Source organism: Eurosta solidaginis, chromosome 4, assembly GCF_040869045.1.
Source record: "Eurosta solidaginis isolate ZX-2024a chromosome 4, ASM4086904v1, whole genome shotgun sequence".
Taxonomy (NCBI): Eukaryota; Metazoa; Arthropoda; class Insecta; order Diptera; family Tephritidae; genus Eurosta; species Eurosta solidaginis.
In genome coordinates this window covers 168,810,420-168,837,411 of record NC_090322.1, presented here as the reverse complement: position 1 = coordinate 168,837,411, position 26,992 = coordinate 168,810,420, and the positions used below count along the sequence as shown (strand labels likewise).

Here is a 26,992-nt window from a genome sequence, read left to right as displayed (position 1 = left end):
CAGCCAGCGTTGCCGCAGCGTTTTAAATTGCTGGACTATGCTTTTGTCTGTATAAAGCTCGTACAGCTCATATTTAAAACTTCTATGATGTTGTTGTTAGTATTAATGCTGATTGATCTAACCAATAACAAGATCTTTCTCTTTCCATAAAAGCTTATTAGAGCCTTATTTTACATGGACTTTCAGCCCTAAACAAATTTTGTATATCCTACCTGATGTCTTCCAATAGTGTAAGCCTTCTATGCTATGAGCTAAAAACGATCTCGATCTCTACCTAATCACATACAATTTTCTATCCTTAGAACTGCATTTGAATAGAACTCTCAAATATCTTTAAAGTTTCAATATTTTGGCTTATAGGAAAGTTACTTAAAACGAAAAAATTTCCAAATTCAGACGGATGAATATCACGATCGCAACGCCACCTAGCAAAAGTTTTCTGCCTCGTATTACATTGTCATCGGGTTCTGAAGTATGGTCCAAGTTTCGGAACTCTACTTCTATGGAGATATTCGAACCTAATACTAAGAAAGCAAAATGTAAAAATATGGTTTATTTTAAGGAATACTAGATACAACTGATAGTTGTCACTAAAAGCAAAAGTCCCACGGAAAAAAAATTATGAAGGTTCAAAATTTTTGTTGGCTATACGTGCTTGTCATCACAATATGCCAGCTAATACTTTACATCTCTTATGCCTACAACGACCATGAAATATGAGTTCGTTTTCCTTAATCTTTCAATTTTATGCTTGAGTTGTACACATTGATGTGGGTCTTAGTTGTCGAACTTTGACTTGTGCTATTTTCATTTTTCTTTGTTTTTTTTTTTTTGTAAATCTTTGTGTGCTTGAATGCATAGTAAGATAAACGAAAATGTGGGAAGTAATGCAAGTTGTACTTTAATTAAGTTTGTAGTTTTCTGTTAGATGTGCATCCCAATCCCGAAAAGGACAAGAACTCCTTCCATAAAAAACTAGAAAATACATACGATGAATGCTCCCGTCACAATACTAAAATCATGCTTAGCAACTTTAACGCCAGGGTGGGAAAGATCGGAAAATTTTGCCTCCAGAATGTAACTTCTTTCAATAGGCTGAGGCTAATTGACTTCGCCGCGGCTAGAAATGTGGTCATCTGCAGAACCACGCTCCAGCATAACACCAAGCTACTTGGCTCTATTCTGATCGAATAATAGGAAATCCAATAAATTGGAGATTTAGGCAGACATCGTTCCATTGTTCTGGATGTGCGCACTATACGATGTACAAATAGCGACACGGGAACGAAATAGACAGCTGATGATTACTTTACTCGGCTCACACACCTACTTACTGATAGTAGTCTGACGATGTGACCGAGCAGTGGAAGCAAATTTTTCTTTCATTACGTACCGCCGCTGCTGACACTATATATGGAGCGCGCGAAAACAACTGGTACGATGAGAAAATTGACGTAGAAAATGTGCTTAGCTATCGGAGGGAACACTCATTATCAGCTAGCGAGAGAGAAGACGAACCCGATACGCCAGTCGCCGATGATGTAAAATACGTTCTGCCACCCGACTATGACAAAGTGAGAATGGCAATATCCCGGATAAACAAATCACAAGGCATCAGGTAATGACGAAATATCCGCCGAGCTGTTCAAACAAGGAGGCGTAGAGTTTATAAAGAGCGCCCATCAACTATTATGCATGCCTTTAGATTGGAATTTAAGTCTGCTCTGCTCAATCTACAAGAAAGGCGATCTCGCAAACTACGCCAATTACCACGGAATCTGTCTGCTTAGTATCGTGTATAAGGTTCTATCATGGCGGAATCATACAAGGTGGCTGCACGGTGACATACATACAAATATAAATGCAAATTCCATGTAGTTTGTTTTTGTAAATCGATGTGAAGTCCTATTAAAAAAGTACGAATCAGCTGATTTCCGGCGGTCGTCTGTTCCTGGTTCAAAAATATTCAAAGGGACTACCCTTACAAAATGTCAAACGGAGATTTCAAATAAATCCTTAACATTTTTTTTTTTTTGATATTTCCATTTCCTTCAACTTCCACAATGTTACGAACATTTTATTGTTCTACGTATTTATGTACACATTTAGACCTTTGTTATTGTTATGAAATTGATTTAGCTTATTTGTTATCATAAGCTCTATTTCGTTGAATGTTATATTAGTAGTTGTGACAACTTGACAATAACAAAGAACTAGTAGAAACAACTTGTGACAGTGAAAGTGATTTGTAAATGCCTCAATTGATTTGGACTTGGACAATGGATTGTGAAATATATTGAATCCATATGTTGGGTTTTAAGAATGATTTGCAAATAATTTTTTTTCGAAAGCTTCTGCCCTTTAAGTACTTACTTCTGTTTGCTTTCACTACTACATTAATACATACGTTTATTTTCCTTTCTGCCTACGCTACGTTTACAAATTTACTACCATGTTTTCAAAATTCTTATTATTAATTATATTTAAAAACATTTCTTAACGATACTGACGTTTGACAGTTTGGTTTTTCTTTGCCTATTGCCGATTATTTCTATTTTTTCTGGAAAAAAAGATTCTGAAAATGGCATTTACTGTAAAGCACACAATTCTAAAATATTACCCTTTAAGGTCAAAATTTCAAACGATTTTTTTTTTTTATTTAAACTTTTGAAATAATAATTTTATTTGCGATGTTGATTGCAAAGTCTTCATTCGATTTCTTACACAATTTCTACTTTTCTGCGTAATTTTAATTTCATTTCAGAAAATTTTAAAATAAGTTAGTAATAAGAGGAACCGTATAGCACGAACAGAGCTCATTACCACAATATTATAAGCTTATAAGTACTAGATAACATCACCGGCCACTGAACTTGATAAACCGCCTTTTATTGCCGTGGTGTGGTGGTAGCGTGCTCCGCCTACCACACCGAGTATCTTGGATTCATGCCCCGGGCAAAGCGACATCAAAATTTTAGAAACAAGTTTTTTTAAGTAAAAGATAGTTTTTTAGGCTGGTTTGCCCCTCGGCAGTATTTTGGCAAGCACTCCGAGTGTATTTCTGCCGTGAAAAGCTTCTCTGTGAAAACTCATCTGTCGAGCAGATGCCGTTCGGAGTCGGCATAAAGTATGTAAGTCCCGTCCCACCAATTTGTAGGAAGAATTAAAAGGAGCACGACGCAAATTGGAAGAGAAGCATCGCCTAAAATCTTTTCGGAGGTTATCGCGCCTCACATTTATTTATTAATGGTACTTAACAGCCTAGTAATTTCCGATAACAAAACGATAAAAAATCTATTACACTCCGATAACAAATCGGCTAACATATTGACAACATTTGCGATAGATAATCGGCAAACTTTTCTATAATAAGTCGATATCAAATCGACAAATCGTCGATAAAAAATGTATAACGAAGTTTGCTATGTAAAGTTTATAACACTTTGAAAAAAATGGATTACTCGTCTCTATCACCAATAAGATACCGATAGCTCGTCGATCAAAAAATGGTCAACTCGGCCATATCCCGTCAATATCAAACCAGTAACTTATCGATTACCGGTAAATCACCGAAAACTCAACGGTACAAAGCGTTAACACTTCGATAGCAAATTGATAAGCCGCCGTCCCATCTCGATTCCGGCTTTAGCTTTGATTTTTAACTTATCGTTTCCTTTGCTTTCCTTCCCTTTCATTTCCTTCCCTTCTCCCCTAATTTTACGCCTATAAACTCTACCTTGCTCCCACATTAAACTACAGTGTTGTGACTACGCCTGCGCTTATTATTTACACTTTTTAACTACCGTGAGCGAACATGTTTACACATCAACAATATACCTATTACACCTTAAGTTATAGGAGCAGTAAGCGATAGAAAGTTCTCTTCCACTTAAATTTTCGGTTAACCGTTTAAACGCATCCGAATACCACACCACAGGCCTCAGCAAAGTAACATTAAAAATTTTGGAAAAAGCTGTGCCAATTTGAAAAAAAAGCGTGACTACCAAGTACTCGTGAAGTTTGATGTTTAAACATACAGGTCTCTGTATAGGAAACTAATTTTTTTAACTAAACTATCGTTCGCCTAGAGGTTCAAGTTAAACCACAATAGATGTCACTTTACCAGAAACAAATATTTTTGTGCTTTTTGAGATAGATATCGATACCGACAAGCTATGTATTGTTTTATTATCTGTTCATTATTGATAGTGCTAGTGTTGAGTTTTCAATTTGTAATCACCTTGTCATCGTCTTCGTATTGGTTCTTATCGTAGGGCTACATATGTGACATCGAGTTTATATTGAATTTTTATCGGTATCTGTTTGATAAAAAATCATTTAATCGTGGTTGAAAAAGCTAAAACATTATGATAAACAAGTAAGGAAGTCTATGTTCGGGTGAAACCGAACATTACATACCCAGCTGTATACTTTAAATGCTGTTGTTGTTTGTTTTGTGTGCTTAATAGTGTTACAAGGCTGCGCAATAATACATAAGTTTTTAAACGGGTTTTATGTAGCTTGACTTGACAGGAAGGCCGCACGGCCGCATGGCCGCATGCACGGCCGTTGTGAACGAGTTTTGTAATTGAAATTTAAGTAACTTCCCGATAAGCGACACGAAACTTGGAATATAGTTCAGAACCCGATGACAATGCAATAATAAGAAAAAAATCGCCGCTAGGTGGCGCAAGGATCGAGATATTCGCAAAAATCGTATTTGTGGTCCGATTTGGCTCATATTTGGAACACATAATACATACAAGAATAGAAAGCGACCTATGAAAAAAAATCGCCGCTAGGTGGCGGAAGGATCGAGATATTCACAAAAATCGTATTTGTGGTCCGATTTGGCTCATGTTTGGAACACATTATACATACAAGAATAGCAAGCGACCTATCAAAAAAAGCGCCGCTAGGTGGTGCAAGGATCGAGATATTCACAAAAATTGTATTTGTGGTCCGTTATGAAAAAAAAATCGCCGCTAGGTGGCGCAAGGATCGAGATATTCACAAAAATCGTATTTGTGACCTGATTTGACTCATATTTGGAACACATAATACATACAAGAATAGAAAGCGACCTATGATGCCCGATTTGGCTCATATTTGGAACAAATATTGCATACAGTCCGATAGAAGTGAGATCAAAATATTTTGGATTTGGAGGAGGGGCAAGCATACGTGGCGCAGAGCCGAGTAAAGTCTTTGGAAGGATTATGTATTGAGGACTTAGGTTGTAACAAATGTTCAGGAAAGAGTCCTTATAATAATGAGTCACTTAATGAACTAAATAGAATGAGAAATAATAGGCAATTAAATAAAGACTAAAAACTTAAAAATAAAATAATTTAAAAAAAATTTTTCAGTTAAACGGTTTTATTGAAAACAATACTTACATGAAGTAATAATAATACGAAAAGCTAGAAAATAATTAGGTAGGTCCTAGGTACTAGTCATCACACTCCTTTGATAATCTATGGCGTTGATCAGACAATTAAATAAAAGCGTTGGACGCGTCATATTTCTATTGATAGTCATAAGTAAAACCAACTGAACCTTAATCAGGTTATGCTACGCCTCACATTTTTAGAAATTTCACGCGCCCAACGCTTTTATTTAATTGTCTGATCAACGCCATAGATTGATAAGGAGTGTGATGACTAGTACCTAGGACCTACCTAATTATTTTCTAGCTTTTCGTATTATTATTACTTCATGTAAGTATTGTTTTCAATAAAACCGTTTAACTTAACAAATTTTTTTTTATTATTTTATTCCTATTTATTGTTATAAATGCAATTGGGAAATAAAATACCATTGATATAAAGCTATTTTTTGCAAAGATATAGCTTATTTTATTCGTCCACGACCCTTAAACCCTGCCGAATTTTGTTACGATAGGTTTAACGATTTTTGATTTATGATTAATAATATTTGTTAAATTGATTTTATCACAAGTGGGCAGTGCCACGCCCATTTTAAAATTTTTTTAAAATTTTTATCAAGAGTCATAATATCAGTTCACACGTAAAATTTCAACATTCTAGGTGTATTATTTACTAAATAATCAGGTTTTTTGTGTTTTCCAAAATGTTATATCTTAATATATAAAAAACACGTGTCACAAAATTTTGGCCGCGATGGACTCCTAAACTACTGAACCGATTTTGAATTTGTTTTGCACCCCGTGTTTAGTTTGATCTAACTAGAAAGATAGGATAGGTTATATCTCAGTTTATAGTTGCAATATTATTTTACTGGAATTTTTTTATTTGTTAATACGTAATAATAAAATGTTACGTATACGCAGTGGCACTCATATTTTCAGGTGGTGCGAATATACTTCCGTGTAATTGCTTGGTGTTTAATTAAACAACCTGCTTATCAATAAAAAATATTATAGCGAATGATTGATATCAAGTATAGCACATCACCAGGCCCGCCGAGAGGGTGGGGGGTTTCTGAGGGGGCCCGCTATTTAGAGGTACTATGACATATTTTTTAATTCAGGAGGGTCTTTGGTTGTTCCATGTGAAATTTTTAAGCCGAATTTGAAAAGCAACGAAAATCTGCATTTCGTTTTATATTATAGTGAGGTGTGAAAAATAAAAATCTATATATATAAAAAGAAAGGCTAAATGTGTGTTAGTTGGTCGCCGGTGTTTGAAGAGATGCGTCGGTCGATTTTGTTCAAACTTTCACACAAGTTGCGTAAACCTCACGCGGTGGTTACTACATAGGTTTGGTTGCGGTCGACGTACAGGGTCTCGAGATACAGCCCGAAACCGAGTACCCCTAGAATGTGTTTATAGAATATGGATAACAAATGAAAGCTGTTGATGAGTGCTTTAGTAGAGGGTAATTTTCATACCCTTGGGTGACTAGGGTCTCGAGATATAGGCCAAAACGTAGGCCAGTGAATGCCTAGAGTCAGACGGAAAAAGCTTATTAAAATGTATGCAGATAGGCCAAATTTAGGGCAGGACAACGTCTGCCGGGTCTTCTAGTATGTATATAAAAAGTGAGCGTGGTTATATTATTATTATTTCGCTAATTTTCAACACCAATTTATTCTGGGTCCAGATAAGCTCGTGCACCAAATTTGGTGAAGATATCTCAATATTTACTTAAGTTATCGTGATAACGGACAGGCGGACGGACATGGCCCCATCAAATTTTTTTCGATACTGATGATTTTGATATATGGAAGTCTATAGCTATCTCGATTCCTTTATACCTGTACAACCAACCGTTATACAATAAAAGTTATAATATCCTGTGTACAAGTACAGCTGGGTATAAAAATGTGTAGCACTCCGATAAGAAATCGATACATTATTGATAACAAAATCTATAGCACGCCGGTAATAAATTTGTAACGCTCCAATAACAAATTTTTAAGTTTCGGAAAACATATTTAAAATTTTCTGATAACGTACAAATAATGTAAATAATCGATAACTTTTTGATAACAAATCCATAAATCTTCGATAAAACTCCGATAAGAAAGTCATAAAATCGATAGCTTTTCAATAACAAACCAATAATCGATTTTAATTCATTTCGTTCGGAGTCTTCATAAAATATCGACTGCTGAGTGGAATATCACCCTATCTTGCAGCTGTTGTAGCGATAAGGACACTCCGCGAAGGTTTTGGTGATTGATAGATTTGTTATTGATATTTATGGTCTGAGATGAGATGTTCATCAACCGAATTCTGAAATAGGGCATTTTTGAAAAAAAAAAACCTGAATTTGAGCTTATTCAAATGTTTTCTGAGATAGGGTGTTTTCGAAACGGCAGCCGAGATAGCATAATATTTCACTCAGAAGACGAGTGATTAGGTCCAGTCCCGGAAATTTGTAAAAAATAAATAAATGTAAGGCGCGATAACCTCCGAAGAGATCTAAGGCCGAGCTTCTCTTCCGATTTGCGTCGTGCTCCTCTTGATTTTCCCTACAAATTGGCCGGAGGGGACTTACATCTTTTATGCCGACTAGGAACGGCATCTGCAAGGCAGATGAGTTTTCACTGAGAGCTTTTCATGACAGAAATGCACCCGGAGCGCTTGCCAAACACTGCCGAGGGGCGACCCCGCTTAGAAAAATGTTCTTCTAATTGAAAAACCTTATTTCCAAAATTTTGATGTTGCTTTGCCCGGGGTGTGAACCCAGGGCATACGGTGTGGTGGGCGGGGCAAGCCGCCGGAAATTTGTAGGTAGAGTTAAAAGGGCCACCACTCGAATTGCAAGAGAAGCTCGGCTAAAATCCCCTCGGAGGTGAATCAATACAAATACTTGGCGCATTTGTTTTTTTATTTAATTTTATTTCTTATTTATTTTGCACTTTATTTTATTTAATCATGTTTTATTTGATTTTAATTATGTTATATATTTTCTTTGTTTGCAGGCCTGTCAAAACACCACGCTCAGAACTGCCATGGTCGGCAAGGTGTTATGTCAATAAACGCCAGCCGTACCCCGTTCTGAGTGTTAAGTACTCAAAACTCACAATAGAAAAAAGAAGACTACTCAAGGAGACGTGCGTCACTCTGGCACAACTTCGATACTTACCCAAAATTACCTCCGATACACGCAATGTACATATGTCTTTCATTTAATGTGTCCCCACATGGCACATATAATACTTTTGATTGCAATGTGGAAGCAACGTTATTGAAACTGCAAGTTTCCTAGAACTTCTGTTAGAGGACGTGCTTGTACCGGAGCACAGCGAGTTCATAACCAGCAAAGTTCTGCCCACATCCGCAACACGCCTAAACCCTCGGGAAGTTTTTTGCGGGTACAACAACAAAAAGAATAACCGTTGCGTTATTTTGAATTATTGACAACCTGTTCTTCATTGCTTGCAGTCGTTGAGGCAATACAACAAATTTAGTGGCTGTGTCAAATATGGTTGTCGGAAGCGACGCGCCTAGAATGAGCATAAAATACAGTTTTATGTGAATGAAAGTAGAAAAACCTTTAAAGGATCTTTATATGGTCTAGTCGCGAGCATTAACTTACCTATCTTTTTTCGCGTGTTTCTCTTATTTTCCGGAAGGGGATAGTACTTACTACTCTTTGCAGTTGCATGTTGGTGCTCCAACGATGAAAATTTCTGACCGAAATAAACGGCAAGCTTTCATGGGAGCTCATGTTAGTTCACCTAAAGCGTGTTGCCTATTTCTAGAGTATCCTGCAAGCAATTATAAATTTACGAACCTCCTCTATCCAATTATTAATACGTTTTTTTTTGAACATTTTCTTGTTTGCCAATTTTTAAGTTGTTTTTTTTCATCAAATTTTATTTTTTTTTAGTCAAGCACTATTGGCGGTTCTGTTTAAAATATTAAGAATACTAAGAAAGTTATTTTGAAGTTTTTTTTATTTAATTTTATTGCTGGATGACATAACTTCCCCTTTGTTCAATAAGGTAGGACCTAGCCTTACCGGTTAACCATAACTTGCGCACTCCCTCAAGCAGCGTACTTACAATTCCCAGCACACTTTGATACCAAGGACACCTGTTTTCCATCATGACGTTCAGTCGTAAAACCTGATCATCATATCAAGCAGATAGCAGCACTCGAATGACTTCAAGTTTATCATATATGGGGCCGGTGTTTCGCCCTCCTCAATATAGTACACAATTTCATTAAAGTTACAACGAACGATAAATAACTTGAATTTTTAAGTATTGAATTCTTTTCACAGCTGAAAACATCCTTTGTGACTTGTGTGAATAAACCGTACGGGGGACATGTGGTCATTCAGATGGAGTTGGGGCAGGGTGACGCTCGTCTACCTGGAAGTCTGCTTTCTTCCTCTGCGATGCCTGGAAATGTGGTTTTAATAACATGTTTAGTCCATCGTGGCTATTTGAAGGAAGCCAACGACTTTGTGTATATACATTTGCAAGTCAGCTGCTGCTCCTCTGAATCATATGGTTGTGTTGTACATAATATGTGGCCGAATGTCATCTCTGCTGGAATGCAGTTTGTTAGCAGGAATTGAACTTTCTTCAGTGAGTTTTTTGTGGATCGGATATTGGTGCATCAGTGCTCGCTCTCTTGTTGTCCATGCCCAACGTTGCTTATATTGCCAAGCCGACGTGGTGGTTTTCCCATCTAAAACAATTACACAAAAAAGCGAAGATGTAGTGAAAATACTTCATATAATTAAATTAAAGAAATAGAAAATTGTATATAAGTATGTATGAATATTTATTTATTTTAATAAACGCAAAACTAAGACAAATAAAAATTGAGAACTCTAAAATTTGTTAAACATTGTGGGGACCTCCGCGTACAGAACGGCGCACATAAAACAGCTATGAGATGAATACTATCATAAGCAAATTTTGTATCCGTCTAAATTGAGTCGCGACAAGAGAATGCATATTGCGACCAGGATTAGTCCCTGTATGGTGTAAAACACGCCTTACCATACTCCTTTAAAAGTGTCTTGAAATGTCATGCTCCCTAGGGCTACCGTAAACCGATCTCGAAGACGATTCACTTTCTGAAAGCTCTTATTTGAAATGTTATCATCCAAATTACTCCCGCCCAATATCAATTTAGCTTAAACAGAAGGTGTAGAGGCAGACTTCGAACCTTTAGCAGTCCAAACAAAGCTGTCAGGCTGCTTTATGACATCGTCATAGAGATGAATTATAGTTTGTAGACTAATTGGACTCATAATTCCTTAGAAGCAAATTCGAAGCATACTGAATGTTAAAAATATTTTGTTTAATCCCAAACTACTGTGGGTTTTTGTTTCTTTCAGTGCGAAAATGAGACCTACCTGACAAATAAAAATTTTACTTAGAAGTTAAAAAAAAGTCTGAAATTTTGCAAACATTGCTTATTCGAACAGGAGCTCAGAAATTAAACACAAGTGGCGGCGGTAGCAATTGAATTATAAAATGCTCCTAAATGTATGCAACAATTTTACTTATGTGTATAACAAATGATATACCCCATTGCAGGGGCTGAATATAATTTTTTTGATCTTGCTAATAAAGAAAGTGTGATATATTTTTCTTTTTATTTGTGTAGGTATACTATCTTTCGATTAAAGTGAGCCTTATAAGTCTTCCTACTCGCTCCTTTCGTAACGCACGGAAACGATTGCTATAGAGAAAGCTATACATTTATTCTCACAATCCCTGATTGTTGTGATCAATCCTTTAAACCTGGAAATAAGTCCGCGTGTGTGTTTTTATTTTTTATTTCGAGAGCTCATGGTATTCAGAAGGTTTGGGCCCAGCTTCTTTTAGAATTTGTAATGTTCCAAGATGCATCCCTTCGTTGGATTATTTCGACGATTTTGTAATCAGAACCTGCTTTCTTCGTTTTGACCTTAATTCCGTAAGGACTTCCAGCTTTATAATTAGCAGATTCGTTCCTAAGTCGTATTCAGACGACACCTTATTGAGCGTCGAAATATTGGTCTATGAAGACTACTCCACGGTGTTTTTTTTTGTGCAATTGTTCCAATTCCATTGCTGAGCCATAGCTATTTTAACAGGAGCTCATAAGTTGAAAGAATGCCCCCTCATGTATGCAAACGTTAACTTAACACACAAAAAAAGATCGTGAAGAAGACTACTTAAATATTGTGCATTTCAATAGGTGCTCAGAATATGAAGACCAACGACAGAGGAAGCACATGATTAATGCATTGCTATCAAATGTATGCTACAATATCATGTGGCGCTATTTAAAATTTAGCATTTCCTCCGAATGCTTTATGAAGGTGTGCGTGCGTTCGATCTTTTGGGGGCAATGTATAAATCATTTACTTCCGTTGTCGTTGGTTTTTTATTCTGAGCACCTATTCACATATTGTGGAATTTAATACGCTATACCTATATGTATGCAAAAAAAAATTAGACAAACAAAAAAGCCACCGATTCCCAAAATACTGCACATTTGAATAGGTGCTCAGAATATAAAGACCGACGACATCGAAGTAAATCATTTATACGAGTATATTGCCTCCAAAAGAAAATTACAAAGAAAAAGGTAGGGCTGTTCCAAATGAGGTATTTCCTCCCTTCTAGTATACAGTGTACACATAAGTTGAATCCAATATACTAACCCCAATGACATGTTATTTATATTTTGTATATATTTTTTAAGCCAAAATCGAGAGGCGAACCTTATTAAAAAAGAGTAAAAACACAAAATTTGTTAAATAACAATTTCTCTAAGACCCTTTATTAAATTTTTTGTTTTTTATCCCAAACTATGCCGGACATTTTGCAAACACTGCATACATTAATAGGAGCTCAGAAATTAAAGGGAAGCAGCAGCGGAAGCAATTGCATTACAAATGCTCCTAAAAGTATGCTACAAATCAGCATCGTACAGCGGTGGCAAATCTGTTGCATTCATTATATATATATCCTACAGCAGCTTTTGAATATATATTGATCTTGCTTTGAAAAAATTTGATTTTTTTGCTTTTTTATTCCTTTTTATTACACTGCATTTATTTTTTGTGTTTTTCTCTAAATTTCTACTAGATTTCTATAAATTGCCGATAAAAATTATAAAATTAATCAATTTAAACTGTAAAGTTCCCATATAGCTGGTCCTCAAAGAAAGCAGCTGACAGATGTAGGCTCGCCTTTAAGATAAATAAGGAGACATGCTCGTAAAGACTATGAAGAGGTTCAGCATCTAAGAACTCACACGACTAATTTAAAAGGGAATGAAAAGACTCACTTCCTGTCTATCAGTCGGCATATTCCTAAGGCGAGTTATGCCCGGTAATCTCTCTTCTTAGAGTTCACTACCATTTCCTTACATTAGAGGAATATATACCACTCCCCCCAAGGACTCGGGTGTCAACTTGGCCAACTTCGATCTGAATATTGCCGTAGGCTTACTCTTACTTATCCATAATCACACATGTAACGTATTTCATTTATATTTGTGTCTCCACCAATCAAATTTTTAATAGATAATGAAATTAGAAGGCACCGCAGGTTCGCCCTCAAAATTATGTATTGTGTATGACGTAGTTCGGGCCCGTAGTTTGAAAATTTCTGGTAAATCGAGTGATCTGAACGCCTGTAACGCAGTATGAAGCGCGCCGAAATATTCCATGTTCTTAAAGAGCAATTTTCTGTTTTTTTTTACTTCACAGGTGTCCCCATCAATCAATAAATTTTTATATAATCCCAAATCGTGCAGAAATTTTGAAAATATTGCGTATTTTAATAGGAGCTCAGAAACTAAAAGAAAGCTGCAGCGGAAGCAATTCATTATACAAGGCGCCTAAAAGTATGTTACAAACTAACATCATACAGCGCAGGCAAATCCGTTGCATAATTTGAATATAATTTCATCATCCTTTGATGTAATTGGAATTTTATCTTTGTTTGTTCCTGTAAATATGCAGTCCTTTTTTCCTGCGTTTTTTGCGTTTTCATCCAAATTACTCCCGCCTAATATCAATTTAGCTTAAACGCACCAGTAATAAAGAAGGTGTAGAGACAAGGCAGACTTCGAACGTTGAGCAGTCCAAACAAAGCTGTCAAACTGCTTTACGACATCGTCATAGAGATGAATTATAGTTTGCAGACCAAATGGACTCATAATTCCTTAGACGTAAATTGGAAGCATACTGAGTGTTAAAAATATTTTGTTTAATCCCAAACTACTGTGGGTTTTTGTTTCTTTCAGTCCGACAAAGAGCCCTTGCCTGACAAGTAAACTTTTTTTTTACTTAGAAGTTAAAAAAAGTTTGAAATTTTACAAACATTGCATATTCGAACAGGAGCTCAGAAATTAAACACAAGTGACAGCGGAAGCAATTGCATTATAAAATGCTCCTAAATTTACTTATGTGTATAACAAATGATATACCCTATTGCAGGGGCTGATTATAATTTTTTTGTTCTTGTTAATCAAGAAAGTGTGATATCTTTTTCTTTTTGTTTGTGTAAGTATACTATCTTTCGACTAAAGTGAACCTTATAAGTCTTTCTACTTCCTCCTTACGTAACGCACGGAAACGATTGCTATAGAGAAAGCTATACATTTATTATCACAATCCCTGATTGTTGTAATCAATCCTTCAAATCTGGAAATAAGTCCGCATGTGTATTTTTTTTTATTTCTAGAGCTCATGCTTGTCACAAGGTTTGAGCCCAACTTCTTTAAAATTTGTGATGTTCCAAGATGCATCCCTTCGTTGGATTCTTTCGTTGATTTCGTAATCAGAACCTGCTTACTTTGTTTTAACATTAATTTCAAAAGGACTTCCAGCTTTAACGAAATTAGCAGATGCGTTCTAAAATCGTATTCAGACACGGCACCTTATTGAGCCTCGAAATAGTGGTCTATGAAGACTACTTACTCCACGGTGTTTTTTTTTTTTTTGTGAATTGTTTCAATTCCATTGCTGAGCCATAACTATTTTAACAGGAGCTCATAAGTTGAAAGAATGCCCCCTCATGTATGCAAATGTTAACTTGACAAAAAAAAAAAAAAAGATCGTGGAGAAGACTACTTAAATATTGCGCATTTCAATAGGTACTCAGAATATGAAGACCAACGACAGAGGAAGCACAAGGTGTGCGTGCGTTCGAACTTTTGGGGGCAATATATAAATCATTTACTTCCGTTGTCGTTGGTATTTTTATTCTGAGCACCTATTCACATATTGTGGAATATAATAATATGTATGCAAAAAAAAACTAGACAAACAAAATAAAAAAAAGTCACCTATTCCCAAAATACTGCACATTTGAATACGTGCTCAGAATATAAAGACCGACGACATTGGAAGTACATGATTTATATATTGCCTTTAAAATAAAATTACAAAGAAAAAGGTAGCACTGTCCCAAATAAGGTATTTCCTTACTTCGGTTATACAGCATACACGTAAGTTGAATATAATATAGTAACCCCAATGGAATGTTCTCAAAAAATATATATTTTGAATTTTCATTTCTTTATATGGAAATGTATGTATATATACATATGTATTTTTTAAGAATAGAGAGGCGGCCCTTATTAAAAAAGAGTAAAAACACAAAATGTGTTAAATAACATTTTCTCTAAGATCCTTTATTAGTTTTTGGGGCCAATTAAGTTTGTTTTATTTTTTTTTAATCCCAAACTATGCCGGATATTTTGCAAACACTGCATACATTAATAGGAGCTCAGAAACTAAAGGGAAGCAGAAGCGGAAGCAATTGCATTACAAATGGTCCTAAAAAATGCTACAAATCAGCTTCGTACAGCGGTGGCAAATCTGTTGCATTCATTATATCTATATCCTACAGCAGCTGTTGAATATATATTGATCTTGCTTTGATAAAATTGGATTTTTTTATTTCTATAAATGTGCGTTTCCTTTTTCCTGCTTTTTTTATTCCTTTTTATGTCATTGCGTTTATTATTTGTGTTTGTCTCTAAATTTCTACTAGATTTCTATAAATTGCCGATTAAAATTTTAAAATTAATAAATTAAAACTGTTAAGTTCCCAGATACCTGGTCCTTAAAACAAGCAGCTGACAGATGTAGCCTCGCCTTTCAGGTAAACACTATGAATAAGTCCAGCATCTACGAATTCATACGACTAATTTACAATGGAACGAAAAGACCCACTTGCTATCCATCAGTCAGCATATTTTTAAGGCTAGTTATGCCCGGTAAGCTCTCTTCTTAGACTTCACTACCATTTCCTTACATTAGAGGAAAGTATACCCCTCCCCCCAAGGACTCGGGTATCACCTTGGCCCAACTTCGATCTGAATATTGATGTAGGTTTACTCTTACTTATCCAGAATCACCCCCACACTTGTAATGTATTTCATTTATAGTTGTGTCTCCACCAATCAAATTTTTAATAGATAATGAAATTAGGAGGCACCGAAGAAGATGGTTCGCCCTCGAAATTATGTATTATGTAAGAAGAATTTCTGTTAAATCGAGTGATCTGAACGCCTGTATAAATGATCATAATGCAGTATGAAGCGCGCCGAAATATTCCATGTTCTTAACGGACATACTTCACAGGTGTCACAAGCAATTAATTTTTTTTTTAATCCCAAATCGTGCGAGAAATTTTGGAAACAATGCATATTTTAATAGGAGCTCAGAAACTAAAAGAAAGCGTCAGCGGAAGCAATTCATTATACAATGCACCTAAAAGTATGCTACAAACTAACATCGTACAGCGGTGGCAAATCCGTTGCAAAATTTGAATATAATTTCATCATCCTTTGATGTAATTGGAATTTTATCTTTGGTTGTTTCTGTAAATATGCAGTCCTTTTTTCTTGCGTTTTTTATGCCCTTGCATTTCTCTCTAAATTTTTACTAGATTTGTATAAATTGCCGATAAAAGTAATAAAATTTATCAACTAAAACTATTAAGTTCTCAGAACCTCAATATACGCAACTGATTGATGCTGCGTCACATCTCGGTTTAATAAGGAGACATATCCGTAAACACTATGAAAAAGGTTTGGCATCCAATAACTCGCCTGATTAATGAAACGAAAACACCCTCAGATTTATCCATGCACGGTAGTAAATTCTTATTGCGAGTTATGCCCGGTAAGCGATCTTCTGAGAGTTCACTACCCAGTTCTTACATAAGGCGGAAGTATACGCCCCAAACACTCGCACATTGGTCCCAATAATGGTATAGGTTTAACTCCATGTTCCTAAAGAACAAATTGATTAACGGCTTGTCCTGTTGTATTTTGAGTTTTGTTACTTCGCCAAATTCCTTTAAAAGATTCTTATATATATATATTTTATTTTTATTTTCATTGATCTCAAACTGTCCCGGAAATTATGCAAACACTGCATACTTTAATAGGAGCTCAGAAATTAAAAGGAGGCTACAGCGGAAGCAGTTGCATTATAAAATGCTCCTAACAGTTTGCTGCAAATTAATAACGTACAGCGTTGGCAAATCCGTTGCATACATTGTACATCCTACAGCAAGGGTCAAATATACATACTTTTTTCATCTTTAGTTTGTTTCTGCAAATGTGCTGCCTTTATTCCACCTTTTTTATACCTTTTTATCATTAATTTCTTGTGTTTGTCTCTATCTTTCTACTAGATTTCTATAAATTGCCGATTAAAATTATAAAATTAACCAATTAAAAATGTTAAGTTCCCAGATCCCTGATCCTCAAAACAGGCAATTGATTAAAGCAGCCCCGCCACTCAGGTAAATAAGGAGATTTGTTGGTAAGCACTATGAAAAGTTAGGCATCCAAGAACTCGTCCGATTAACCTAAAAAAATGGAAACCCCCCAGCCTTATCCATGCACGGTCGGTGAATTCTTATGGCGCGTAATGCGCGTATCCTACTCAATTCTTACATAAGAAAGTATACTTTCTTAGGACATGCACATCATCTGGGCGCAACTTCGATCTGAATAGTGGCTTAGGTTAAACTTTTAATTATTCGGAATCACCCTTATATATTTAACGTATATCATTGTTATTTGTGGCTCCAACCATTCATTCAAATTTCAATGGTATTATAAAACCATCACCTCTAACACCAGTGTCTCTATGCTCTAACTACGTTAGAGGGTGTGGGCTATTTTGTGAGTTACCATAGCTATTGGACAGGGCGAAGCACGGGAGAAGAAAATAATTAATCAAATTGAGCACTGAATAAGATGGTTCGCCCTCGAAATTATGTATGGTATTTGACGTAGTTTAGGTACGCATTTCGAAAATTTTCTGGAGATTGATTATTCGGCTACAAGATTCCAACTTAAATTGCGAGAAATACTGAACATTTTAACAGGTCCTCATATACGAACGACAAGGAACACCGGAAATAATTGGTTATAATTTGCACCTCAATGTAGGCTACGTTATAACAAAACGTTGTATTTCATTTTACCGTGCGTACAATGGGCCTTACGCATAAAAATCAAGCATTTTCTCACACTCGATATTCTGAAAAAAAGGTGGATATTTTGTTTGTGTAGCAAAAACAAGTCACCTTTTACTTAAACTTCGAGTCCGCAAAAATGCTCGCTTTTTACGCGTAAGACGCAATGTGCATGCTAATGGTAGAAGGTCGGGTATATCGGGGTATTCTTGAACACAGGAAGTAGTTGGACAACGCAAGAAATTTGTCTCTGGTAATGCTGAACAGTTTAAACCAACTGCGCATTTGTGTTGCATTAAGTTCACGTATGTACACGAGCCGTTACCTCGCCCCCATACCCTATAGAAATTTGGTAATTGTAAGTAAGTAATAGAAAGTGGGTAAGTTTTTTTTCATATGTTATTCTTTTTAAACGGTTTTATTTAGGTTGACGTGACAGGCCGGCGACCGGCCGATACGAATTTCGTAATTTAAATTTAAACTACGATAAGCTACAAGCTTGAAACTTGAAATATAATTCAAAACCCGATGACAATGCACTAATAAGAAGAAAAAAACTGCGTTAGGTGGCGCATGGATCGAGATACTAAAAAATATCTTATTTGTGGTCTGATTTGGCTCATATTTGGAACACATATTACATACAGAAATAGAAATGGCTTTATGAAAAAAATCCCGCTAGGTGCGGCAAGGATCGAGATATTAAAAAATATCGTATTTGTGCTCGTATTATTATATCGTAGTTGGCTCATATTTGGGACAAATACTACATACAGTCCGGTAGAATTGACATCAAAACACTTTGGAGTTCAAGGAGGGACAAGCATACGTGGCGCCGAGTCGAGTAAAGTCTTTGAAAGGATTTTGTATTGAGGACTTAGATTGAAACAAATTTTCAGGAAAGAGTGCTTGTAATAGGATTCCCCAAATGAACTAAAAAGAATGAGATTAAATAAAGACTAAAAACTTGAAAATAAAATAATTTAAAAAAATTGTAAGTTGAACGGTTTTATTGAAAACAATACTGACATTAAGTATTAATAATACTAAATGCTAGCAAATAATTAGGTAGGTCCTAGGTACTAGTCATCACACTCCTCATCAATCTAGGGCGTTGATCAGACAGTTAAATAAAAGCGTTGGACGCGCTTATGTGTCGGGGCTTTAATTCAATTGAAAAGATAGCTGGTGGAGACAAAACATAAGTGAAATGCGTTACGTATGTCGGGATTTATTGTGGATAAGTAAGAGTTGAAATTATACCAATATTGAGATCGATGTTGGGTCAGTGTGAAATGCGAGCCCTTGGAGCCCCATACTTTTGTCTTATGTAACAACTGGGAAGTGAACTCTAAGAAGATCGCTTACCGAGTATAACTCACAATAAGAATTGACTACCGTGCATGGAGGGTGCTTTTGGGTGAACCTTCACCAGAAAATTTTACTACGTCATACGCAAGGGCGAATCATCTTCGGTGCCTCTATTAAAAATATGGTTGTTGGAGACACAACTATGAATGAAATACGTTACGTGGGTGGGGCTGACTCTGGATACGTAAGAGTAAACCTTCGGCAATATTCAGATCGAAGTTGGGCCAGTGTGAGACCCGAGTTCTTGGGGGATACACTTTCTTCAAATGAACTCTAAGAAGAACATAACTCTCCTTAAGAATATACTGTCCGTGCATGGTTAAGGCCGTGGGTCTTTTCGTTCTCTTTTAAATTAGTCGTAGGAGTTCTTAAATGCTAAACTTCTTCATAGTGCTTACCGACAAGTTTCCATATTTACCTGCGAGTCGAGGCTGCACCTGCATCTGACAGAATGCAAATTTAGAGGACCAGGTATATGGGAACAGTTTTAATTGATTAATTTTATAATTTTTATCGGCAATTTGTCGAAGTGTAGTAGAAAGTTAGAGATAAATGCAAATATATAAAAATAATTCAAACAAGTAAGGAAGGCTAAGTTCGGGTGTAACCGAACATAACATACTCAGTTGAGAGCTATGGAGACAAAATAAGGAAAATCAATCTGCGGTAACCCTGGAATGTGGTTGTATAACATGTGTATCAAATGAAAGGTATTAAAGAGTATTTTAAGAGAGAATAGGCCATAGTTCTATGGATGAACGCCATTTAGGGATATCGCCATAAAGGTAGACCAGGGCTGACTCTAGAATTTGTTTGTACGATATGGGTATCAAATGAAAGGTGTTACTGAGCATTTTAAGAGGCAGTGGGCCTTAGGTCTATCGGTGGACGCCTTTTCGAGATGTCCCCATTAAGGTGGACCAGGGGTGATTCTATAATGTGTTTGTACGATATGGGTATCAAATGAAAGCTGTTAATGAGTATTTTGAAAAGGAGTGATCCTTAGTTCCATAGGTGGACGCCGTTTCGAGATATCGCCATAAAGGTGGACCAGGGGTGTCTCTAGAATGTGTTTGTACGATATGGGAATCAAATGAAAGGTGTTACTGAGCATTTTAAGAGGGAGTGGGCATTAGGTCTATAGGTGGACGCCTTTTCGAGATATCGCCATTAGGGTGGGCCAGGGGTGACTCTAGAATGTTTGTACGGTATGGGTATCAAACGAAAGGTGTTACTGAGCATTTTAAGAGGGAGTGGGCATTAGGTCTATAGGTGGGCGCCTTTTCGAGATATCGCCATTAGGGTGGGCCAGGGGTGACTCTAGAATGTGTTTGTACGATATGTGCATCAAACGAAAGGTGTTACTGAGCATTTTAAGAGGGAGTGGGCATTAGGTCTATAGGTGGACGCCCTTTCGAGATATCGCCATTAGGGTGGGCCAGGGGTGACTCTAGAATGTTTGTACGATATGGGTATCAAACGAAAGGTGTTACTGAGCATTTTAAGAGGGAGTGGGCATTAGGTCTATAGGTGGACGCCTTTTCGAGATATCGCCATTAGGGTGGGCCAGGGGTGACTCTAGAATGTGTTTGTACGATATGGGTATCAAATGAAAGGTGGTAAGGAGTATTTTAAAAGGGAGTAATCCTTAGTTCTATAGGTGGACGCCTTTTCGAGATATCGCCATAAAGGTGGACCAAGGGTGACTCTAGAATGTTTGTACGATATGGGTATCAAACGAAAGGTGTTACTGAGCATTTTAAGAGGGAGTGGGCATTAGGTCTATAGGTGGACGCCTTTTCGAGATATCGCCATTAGGGTGGGCCAGGGTGACTCTAGAATGTGTTTGTACGATATGGGTATCAAATGAAAGGTGGTAATGAGTATTTTAAAAGGGAGTAATCCTTAGTTCTATAGGTGGACGCCTTTTCGAGATATCGCCATAAAGCTGGACCAAGGGTGACTCTAGAATGTTTGTACGGTATGGGTATCAAACGAAAGGTGTTACTGAGCATTTTAAGAGGGAGTGGGCATTAGGTCTATAGGTGGACGCCTTTTCGAGATATCGCCATTAGGGTGGGCCAGGGTGACTCTAGAATGTGTTTGTAAGATATGGGTATCAAATGAAAGGTGGTAATGAGTATTTTAAAAGGGAGTAATCCTTAGTTCTATAGGTGGACGCCTTTTCGAGATATCGCCATTAGGGTGGGCCAGGTGTGACTCTAGAATGTTTGTACGATATGGGTATCAAACGAAAGGTGTTACTGAGCATTTTAAGAGGGAGTGGGCATTAGGTCTATAGGTGGACGCCTTTTCGAGATATCGCCATTAGGGTGGGACAGGGGTGACTCTAGAATGTTTGTATGATATGGGTATCAAACGAAAGGTGTTACTGAGCATTTTAAGAGGGAGTATACATTAGGTCTATAGGTGGACGCCTTTTCGAGATATCGCCATTAGGGTGGGCCAGGGGTGACTCTAGAATGTTTGTACGATATGGGTATCAAACGAAAGGTGTTACTGAGCATTTTAAGAGGGAGTGGACATTAGGTCTATAGGTGGACGCCTTTTCGAGATATCGCCATTAGGGTGGGCCAGGGTGACTCTAGAATGTGTTTGTACGATATGGGTATCAAATGAAAGGTGGTAATGAGTATTTTAAAAGGGAGTAATCCTTAGTTCTATAGGTGGACGCCTTTTCGAAATATCGCCATTAGGGTGGGCCAGGTGTGACTCTAGAATGTTTGTACGATATGGGTATCAAACGAAAGCTGTTACTGAGCATTTTAAGAGGGAGTGGGCATTAGGTCTATAGGTGGACGCCTTTTCGAGATATTGCCATTAGGGTGGGCCAGGGGTGACTCTAGAATGTTTGTACGATATGGGTATCAAACGAAAGGTGTAACTGAGCATTTTAAGAGGGAGTGGACACTAGGTCTATAGGTGGACGCCTTTTCGAGATATCGCCATTAGGGTGGGCCAGGGGTTACTCTAGAATGTTTGTACGATATGGGTATCAAACGAAAGGTGTTACTGAGCATTTTAAGAGAGAGGGGGCATTAGTTCTATAGGTGGACGCCTTTTCGAGATATCGCCATTAGGGTGGGACAGGGGTGACTCTGGTATGTTTTTGTACGATATGGATATCAAATTAAAGGTATTAATGAGGGTTTTAAAAGCGAGTGGCCCTTAGATGTATATGTGAAGGCGTTCTCGTGATATCCACCAAAATGTGGACCAGGTGATCCAGAAAATCATCTGTCGGGTACTGCTAATTTATTTATATATGCAATACCACTAACAGTATTCCTGCCAAGATTCCAAGGGCTGTTGATTTCGCCTTGTAGAACTTTTTCATTTTCTTCTACTTAATATGGTAGGTGTCACACCCATTTTACAAAGATTTTTCCAAAGTTATATTTTGCGTCAACAAACCAATCCAGTTACCATGTTTCATCCCTTTTTTCGTATTTGGTATAGAATTATGGCATTTTTTTCATTTTTCGTAATTTTCGATATCGATAAAGTGGGCGTGGTTATGGTCAGATTTCGCCCATTTTTTATACCAAGAAAAAGTGAGCTCAGGTAAGTACGTGGGCTAAGTTTAGTAAAGATATATCGGATTTTGCTCAAGTTATTGTGTTAATGGCCGAGCGGAAGGACAGACGGTGGACTGTGTATAAAAACTGGGCGTGGCTTCCACCGATTTCGCCCATTTTCACAGAGAACAGTTACCGTCATAGAATCTATGCTCCTACCAAATTTGAGAAGGATTGGTAAATTTTTGTTCGACTTATGGCAATAAAAGTATTCTAGACAAACTAAATGAAAATGGGCGGAGCCACGCCCATTTTGAAATTTTCTTTTATTTTTGTATTTTGTTGCATCATATCATTACTGGAGTTGAATTTTGACTTAATTTACTTATATACAGTAAAGATATTAAATTTTTTGTTAAAATTTGAATTTAAAAAAATTTTTTTTTAAAAAGTGGGCGTGTTCTTAATCCAATTTTGCTAATTTTTATTTAGCACATATAGAGTAATAGTAGTAACGTTCCTGCCAAATTTCATCATGATATCTTCAACGACTGCCAAATTACAGCTTGCAAAACTTTTAAATTACGTTCTTGTAAAAGTGGGCGGGGCCACGCCCATTGTCCAAAATCTTACTAATTTTCTATTCTGCGTCATAACATCAACCCATCTACAAAGTTTCGTCGCTTTATCTGTCTTTTGTAATGAGTTATCGCACTTTTTCGGTTTTTCGAAATTTTCGATATCGAAAAAGTGGGCGTGGTTATAGTCCGATATCGTTCATTTTAAATAGCGATCTGAGATGAGTGCTCAGGAACCTACATACCAAATTTCATCAAGATACCTCAAAATTTACTCAAGTTATCGTGTTAACGGACGGACGGACGGACGGACGGACGGACGGACATGGCTCAATCAAATTTTTTTTCGATCCTGATTATTTTGATATATGGAAGTCTATATCTATCTCGATTCCTTTATATATGTACAACCAACCGTTATCCAATCAAACTTAATATACTCTGTGAGCTCTGCTCAACTGAGTATAAAAAGGCAGGAAAAAAAGACAGAACATTTACAGAAACAAACAAACAAAAATCCAATTTTATCAAGGCAAGGTCAAATTATGTTCGACTGTTACTGTAGGATATAAACGTATGCAACGAATTTGCCACTGCTGTACGTTGTTATTTCATAGCATACTTTTAGGGGCATTTTGTAATGCAATTGCTTCCGCTGGTGCTTTCTTTTAATTTCTGAGCTCCTGTTAATGTGTGCAGTGTTTGCAAAATATCCGGCACGGTTTGAAAACAAAAAAAAATATTCCCGAGTTGCCAGTTCTTTTTATGGAGTTTTCGAAGCCCCGTCAAGAAGCAATGGACTCTTTAGCCGTTTAGGTGACCATTCGTAGACAATTTTGTAAAAGGACATGGGCCTTAGGCGATTATTGCTTATGGCCACAGAAAATTTAACATAGTTTAGTTAAACCGCTTACATACCCTTCATTATACCACATTAATATCCGTTTTCTCACGTGAAGTTTAAAATATATCTACGAAATTTTGCTCATAAAAATTTTTTAGCGGACAGATAAATCTTAAAGCTGACTTAAGAAAACAGCCCTAAGTCATTTATTTCTTACAGACTCACTGATTTCTTTCTTTTTCTTTATCTATTTCCACACAGATACATTTACGTGTGTCACGCTCCTATGGCTCGAACTTGGTGCACAATGCCGCGCGTCAAACGTTCAACACTCTACATTACTATCGTCGCCTTTCTCCATCAAGCGTCACGCTTTTTCGATCGCACTTATTTTCCCGTAACGATCGAATGGAATGGCGAACAAACGGAAGTATGCCATGTCGATACCTCTGAATGGGTACATAAATATGTTGGTGAAGATTTATATTTTTCTATGTATTATTTGTTTCGTGTAATATTTGTGCATGTTGTGCCGTGTATAACGCTCGTTACACTTAATGTACTGTTATGGCAAGCCATGGAACAAGCAAAAGAGCGACGTAAAACATTATTTCGTGATAATTATAAAACGGAAAGTCGTAAAGTACGTGATAGTAATTGTACAACGTATATGTTGATAACGGTTGTTTCTGTATTTCTTGCTGTTGAAATACCAATTGCTGTTGTCACATCATTACATATTGCCTCCTCGTTAATGGGCGAATTTTTGAACTATCGTTTGGCTAATATATCAATTATGTTTACGAATTTCTTTTTAGTTCTTAGTTATCCAATAAATTTTGGTATTTACTGTGGAATGTCACGACAATTTCGTGAAACATTCAAAGATTTATTTGTAGGGCGTTTTATTGCGAAGAAGGATGCCTCTTCGAAATATTCTATTGTTAATGAACCACGTACATGCACCAACACAAATGAGACAGTCCTCTAGTAAATGTTGACTTGGGTACCGTTTCGTGGTGCTGGCAATGCTGCTGCTTCCGATGCTGGCGCTGTTCATGCTGATGCTGCCGTTGTAAATGATGGCAATAAGGAATGGCGAAACGGTGCTAACGCTAGTAATACGAATATGTTAGGAAAGCAGGCGAAAAGAAAAATACGCTGTAAAAATGAATATAAAACAAATATTGATATTATAGCTGAAGAATCAGTTGTGGTGTTAGATGCTGTAGAGGTGGGGCGAAATGAGGTGAGAGTGTTGAATGACGAAAATTTTGAGAGTGAAAAAACGCTGGTACGTGTGTAAGTGGGCGTTAAAAGTAGTGGTGAGGTAGTTTTAAGTTATAATTATCGATAAGAAGTTTTCTTTTTTTAATTTTAGTGACATAGCATATGTACATATACCATGTACATAATATTTTGTACAGTTTTTTAATGCTCGTTTGTGATGAAAAAAAATTAGTTTTATAAGAACTTAAAAGGATTAGATAGTCTTGTGTTGCCAGTATCTGGAATTTTCGCCCCACCCGTTTAAAACCGGTTGCGACGCTTGAAACTGTTTCTGTTTCGTTCTTTTACGTATTAAAATAGCGGTTTCGGTTTTGGTTACACAAAATGAAACAGCTTTAAACGGTTACAGTTTCGTTTCATTCCTTGAGTAGAAGCATATCATCGATTCATTTGCAAAATCATCTATCGACAAACTGCAAAATCACCAAAATATCAACATGTGGCAAACTTGAGATTTCTTAGCCCCGAGTCAGTGCATTCAGTTGCATCCAAAAAAATCATAACTTCCATATTTTAATATCAATTTTGTAAAATAACGGTTAAATTTAATTTGGACTAAAAAATTGCATTTAAGCTCTTTCACTTATATAAAGCTCCTTACGCGGGGAAAACAGGAGAATTTTAGAGTATATACAAACTTAATGTTCTAACATATTTAGAAATAAAAATTGCTTTAATTTATGGAAAAAATTTCTAAAGTAAAAACTAAGTAAAATAAGTTTTTCTGCTCTCACGTAAAATTAAAATGCCGTCAGATCGACGGTTTTGCAGTTGGTCGATAGATGGTTTTGCAAAGGCATCGACGACATTGGACTTTCGTTTTGTTGATTTTTACTGTAAAATAAGGATGTAAAAGATAAAAAAGAGAATAGATGGAAATAAAACATATTTAATTTTTTTTTTTATTTTATTTTATTTTTTTGTTCAAATATATTTTTTAAAAATTTCAAAAGCCGAGAGTTTATAAGTACAGCTCTAGGGCGACTATTCTATGTCGGGAAGAAAGAAATTTATTTGGCAAAAAAAAATTTACGCAATTCGACAGATTTGGAATCGCTTTCCCTGTCACATCGCTGTACAGAGTTTCGCCCCAGGGAGGCAGCAATTTTGCGAAGCTTTAAACTAATCAACTTGTGGGCTTATTAGAAGGCACTCATATATATCTGTGCGATTGTGTTGGGAGAAAATGTTTGCATACTTGAGGCTTGCCAGCTGAACGATGTTGCTTTAGTCGTTCTTTTATTCTTACTAAGTTCTACCAGCGAGGAGCTGTAGTATTTTTACGGGTTTCGTAGCAATCGTAGATGCTCGGCAATGTTCACTTGAACCGTAACTATGAATGAAGATTGTGCTAAAACTGTTGATTTGTGAATGTGAATAGCCTTTCAAATATTGGATCGAATTTGAGAAAGCACCTGCTTCATCGTCATTTGACGGAATCTAACATTGCCTAGCCGTTTAATGCTTCAAA

The 26,992-nt window shown here is 36.6% G+C and overlaps 1 protein-coding gene across 1 annotated transcript in view; it reads left to right on the top strand.

Annotated features, from left to right (window-relative positions):
- Nucleotides 1-26,500, top strand: part of SPR (Sex peptide receptor) — a 597,654-nt gene extending 571,154 nt beyond the window's left edge. Inside the window, exon 9 of the mRNA XM_067783706.1 lies at nt 24,493-26,500. Coding sequence (XP_067639807.1) covers nt 24,493-25,222 — 730 coding nt within the window. The 3' untranslated portion in view covers nt 25,223-26,500. The remainder of the gene's footprint in view (nt 1-24,492) is intronic.
- Nucleotides 26,501-26,992: the final 492 nt, after the last annotated feature.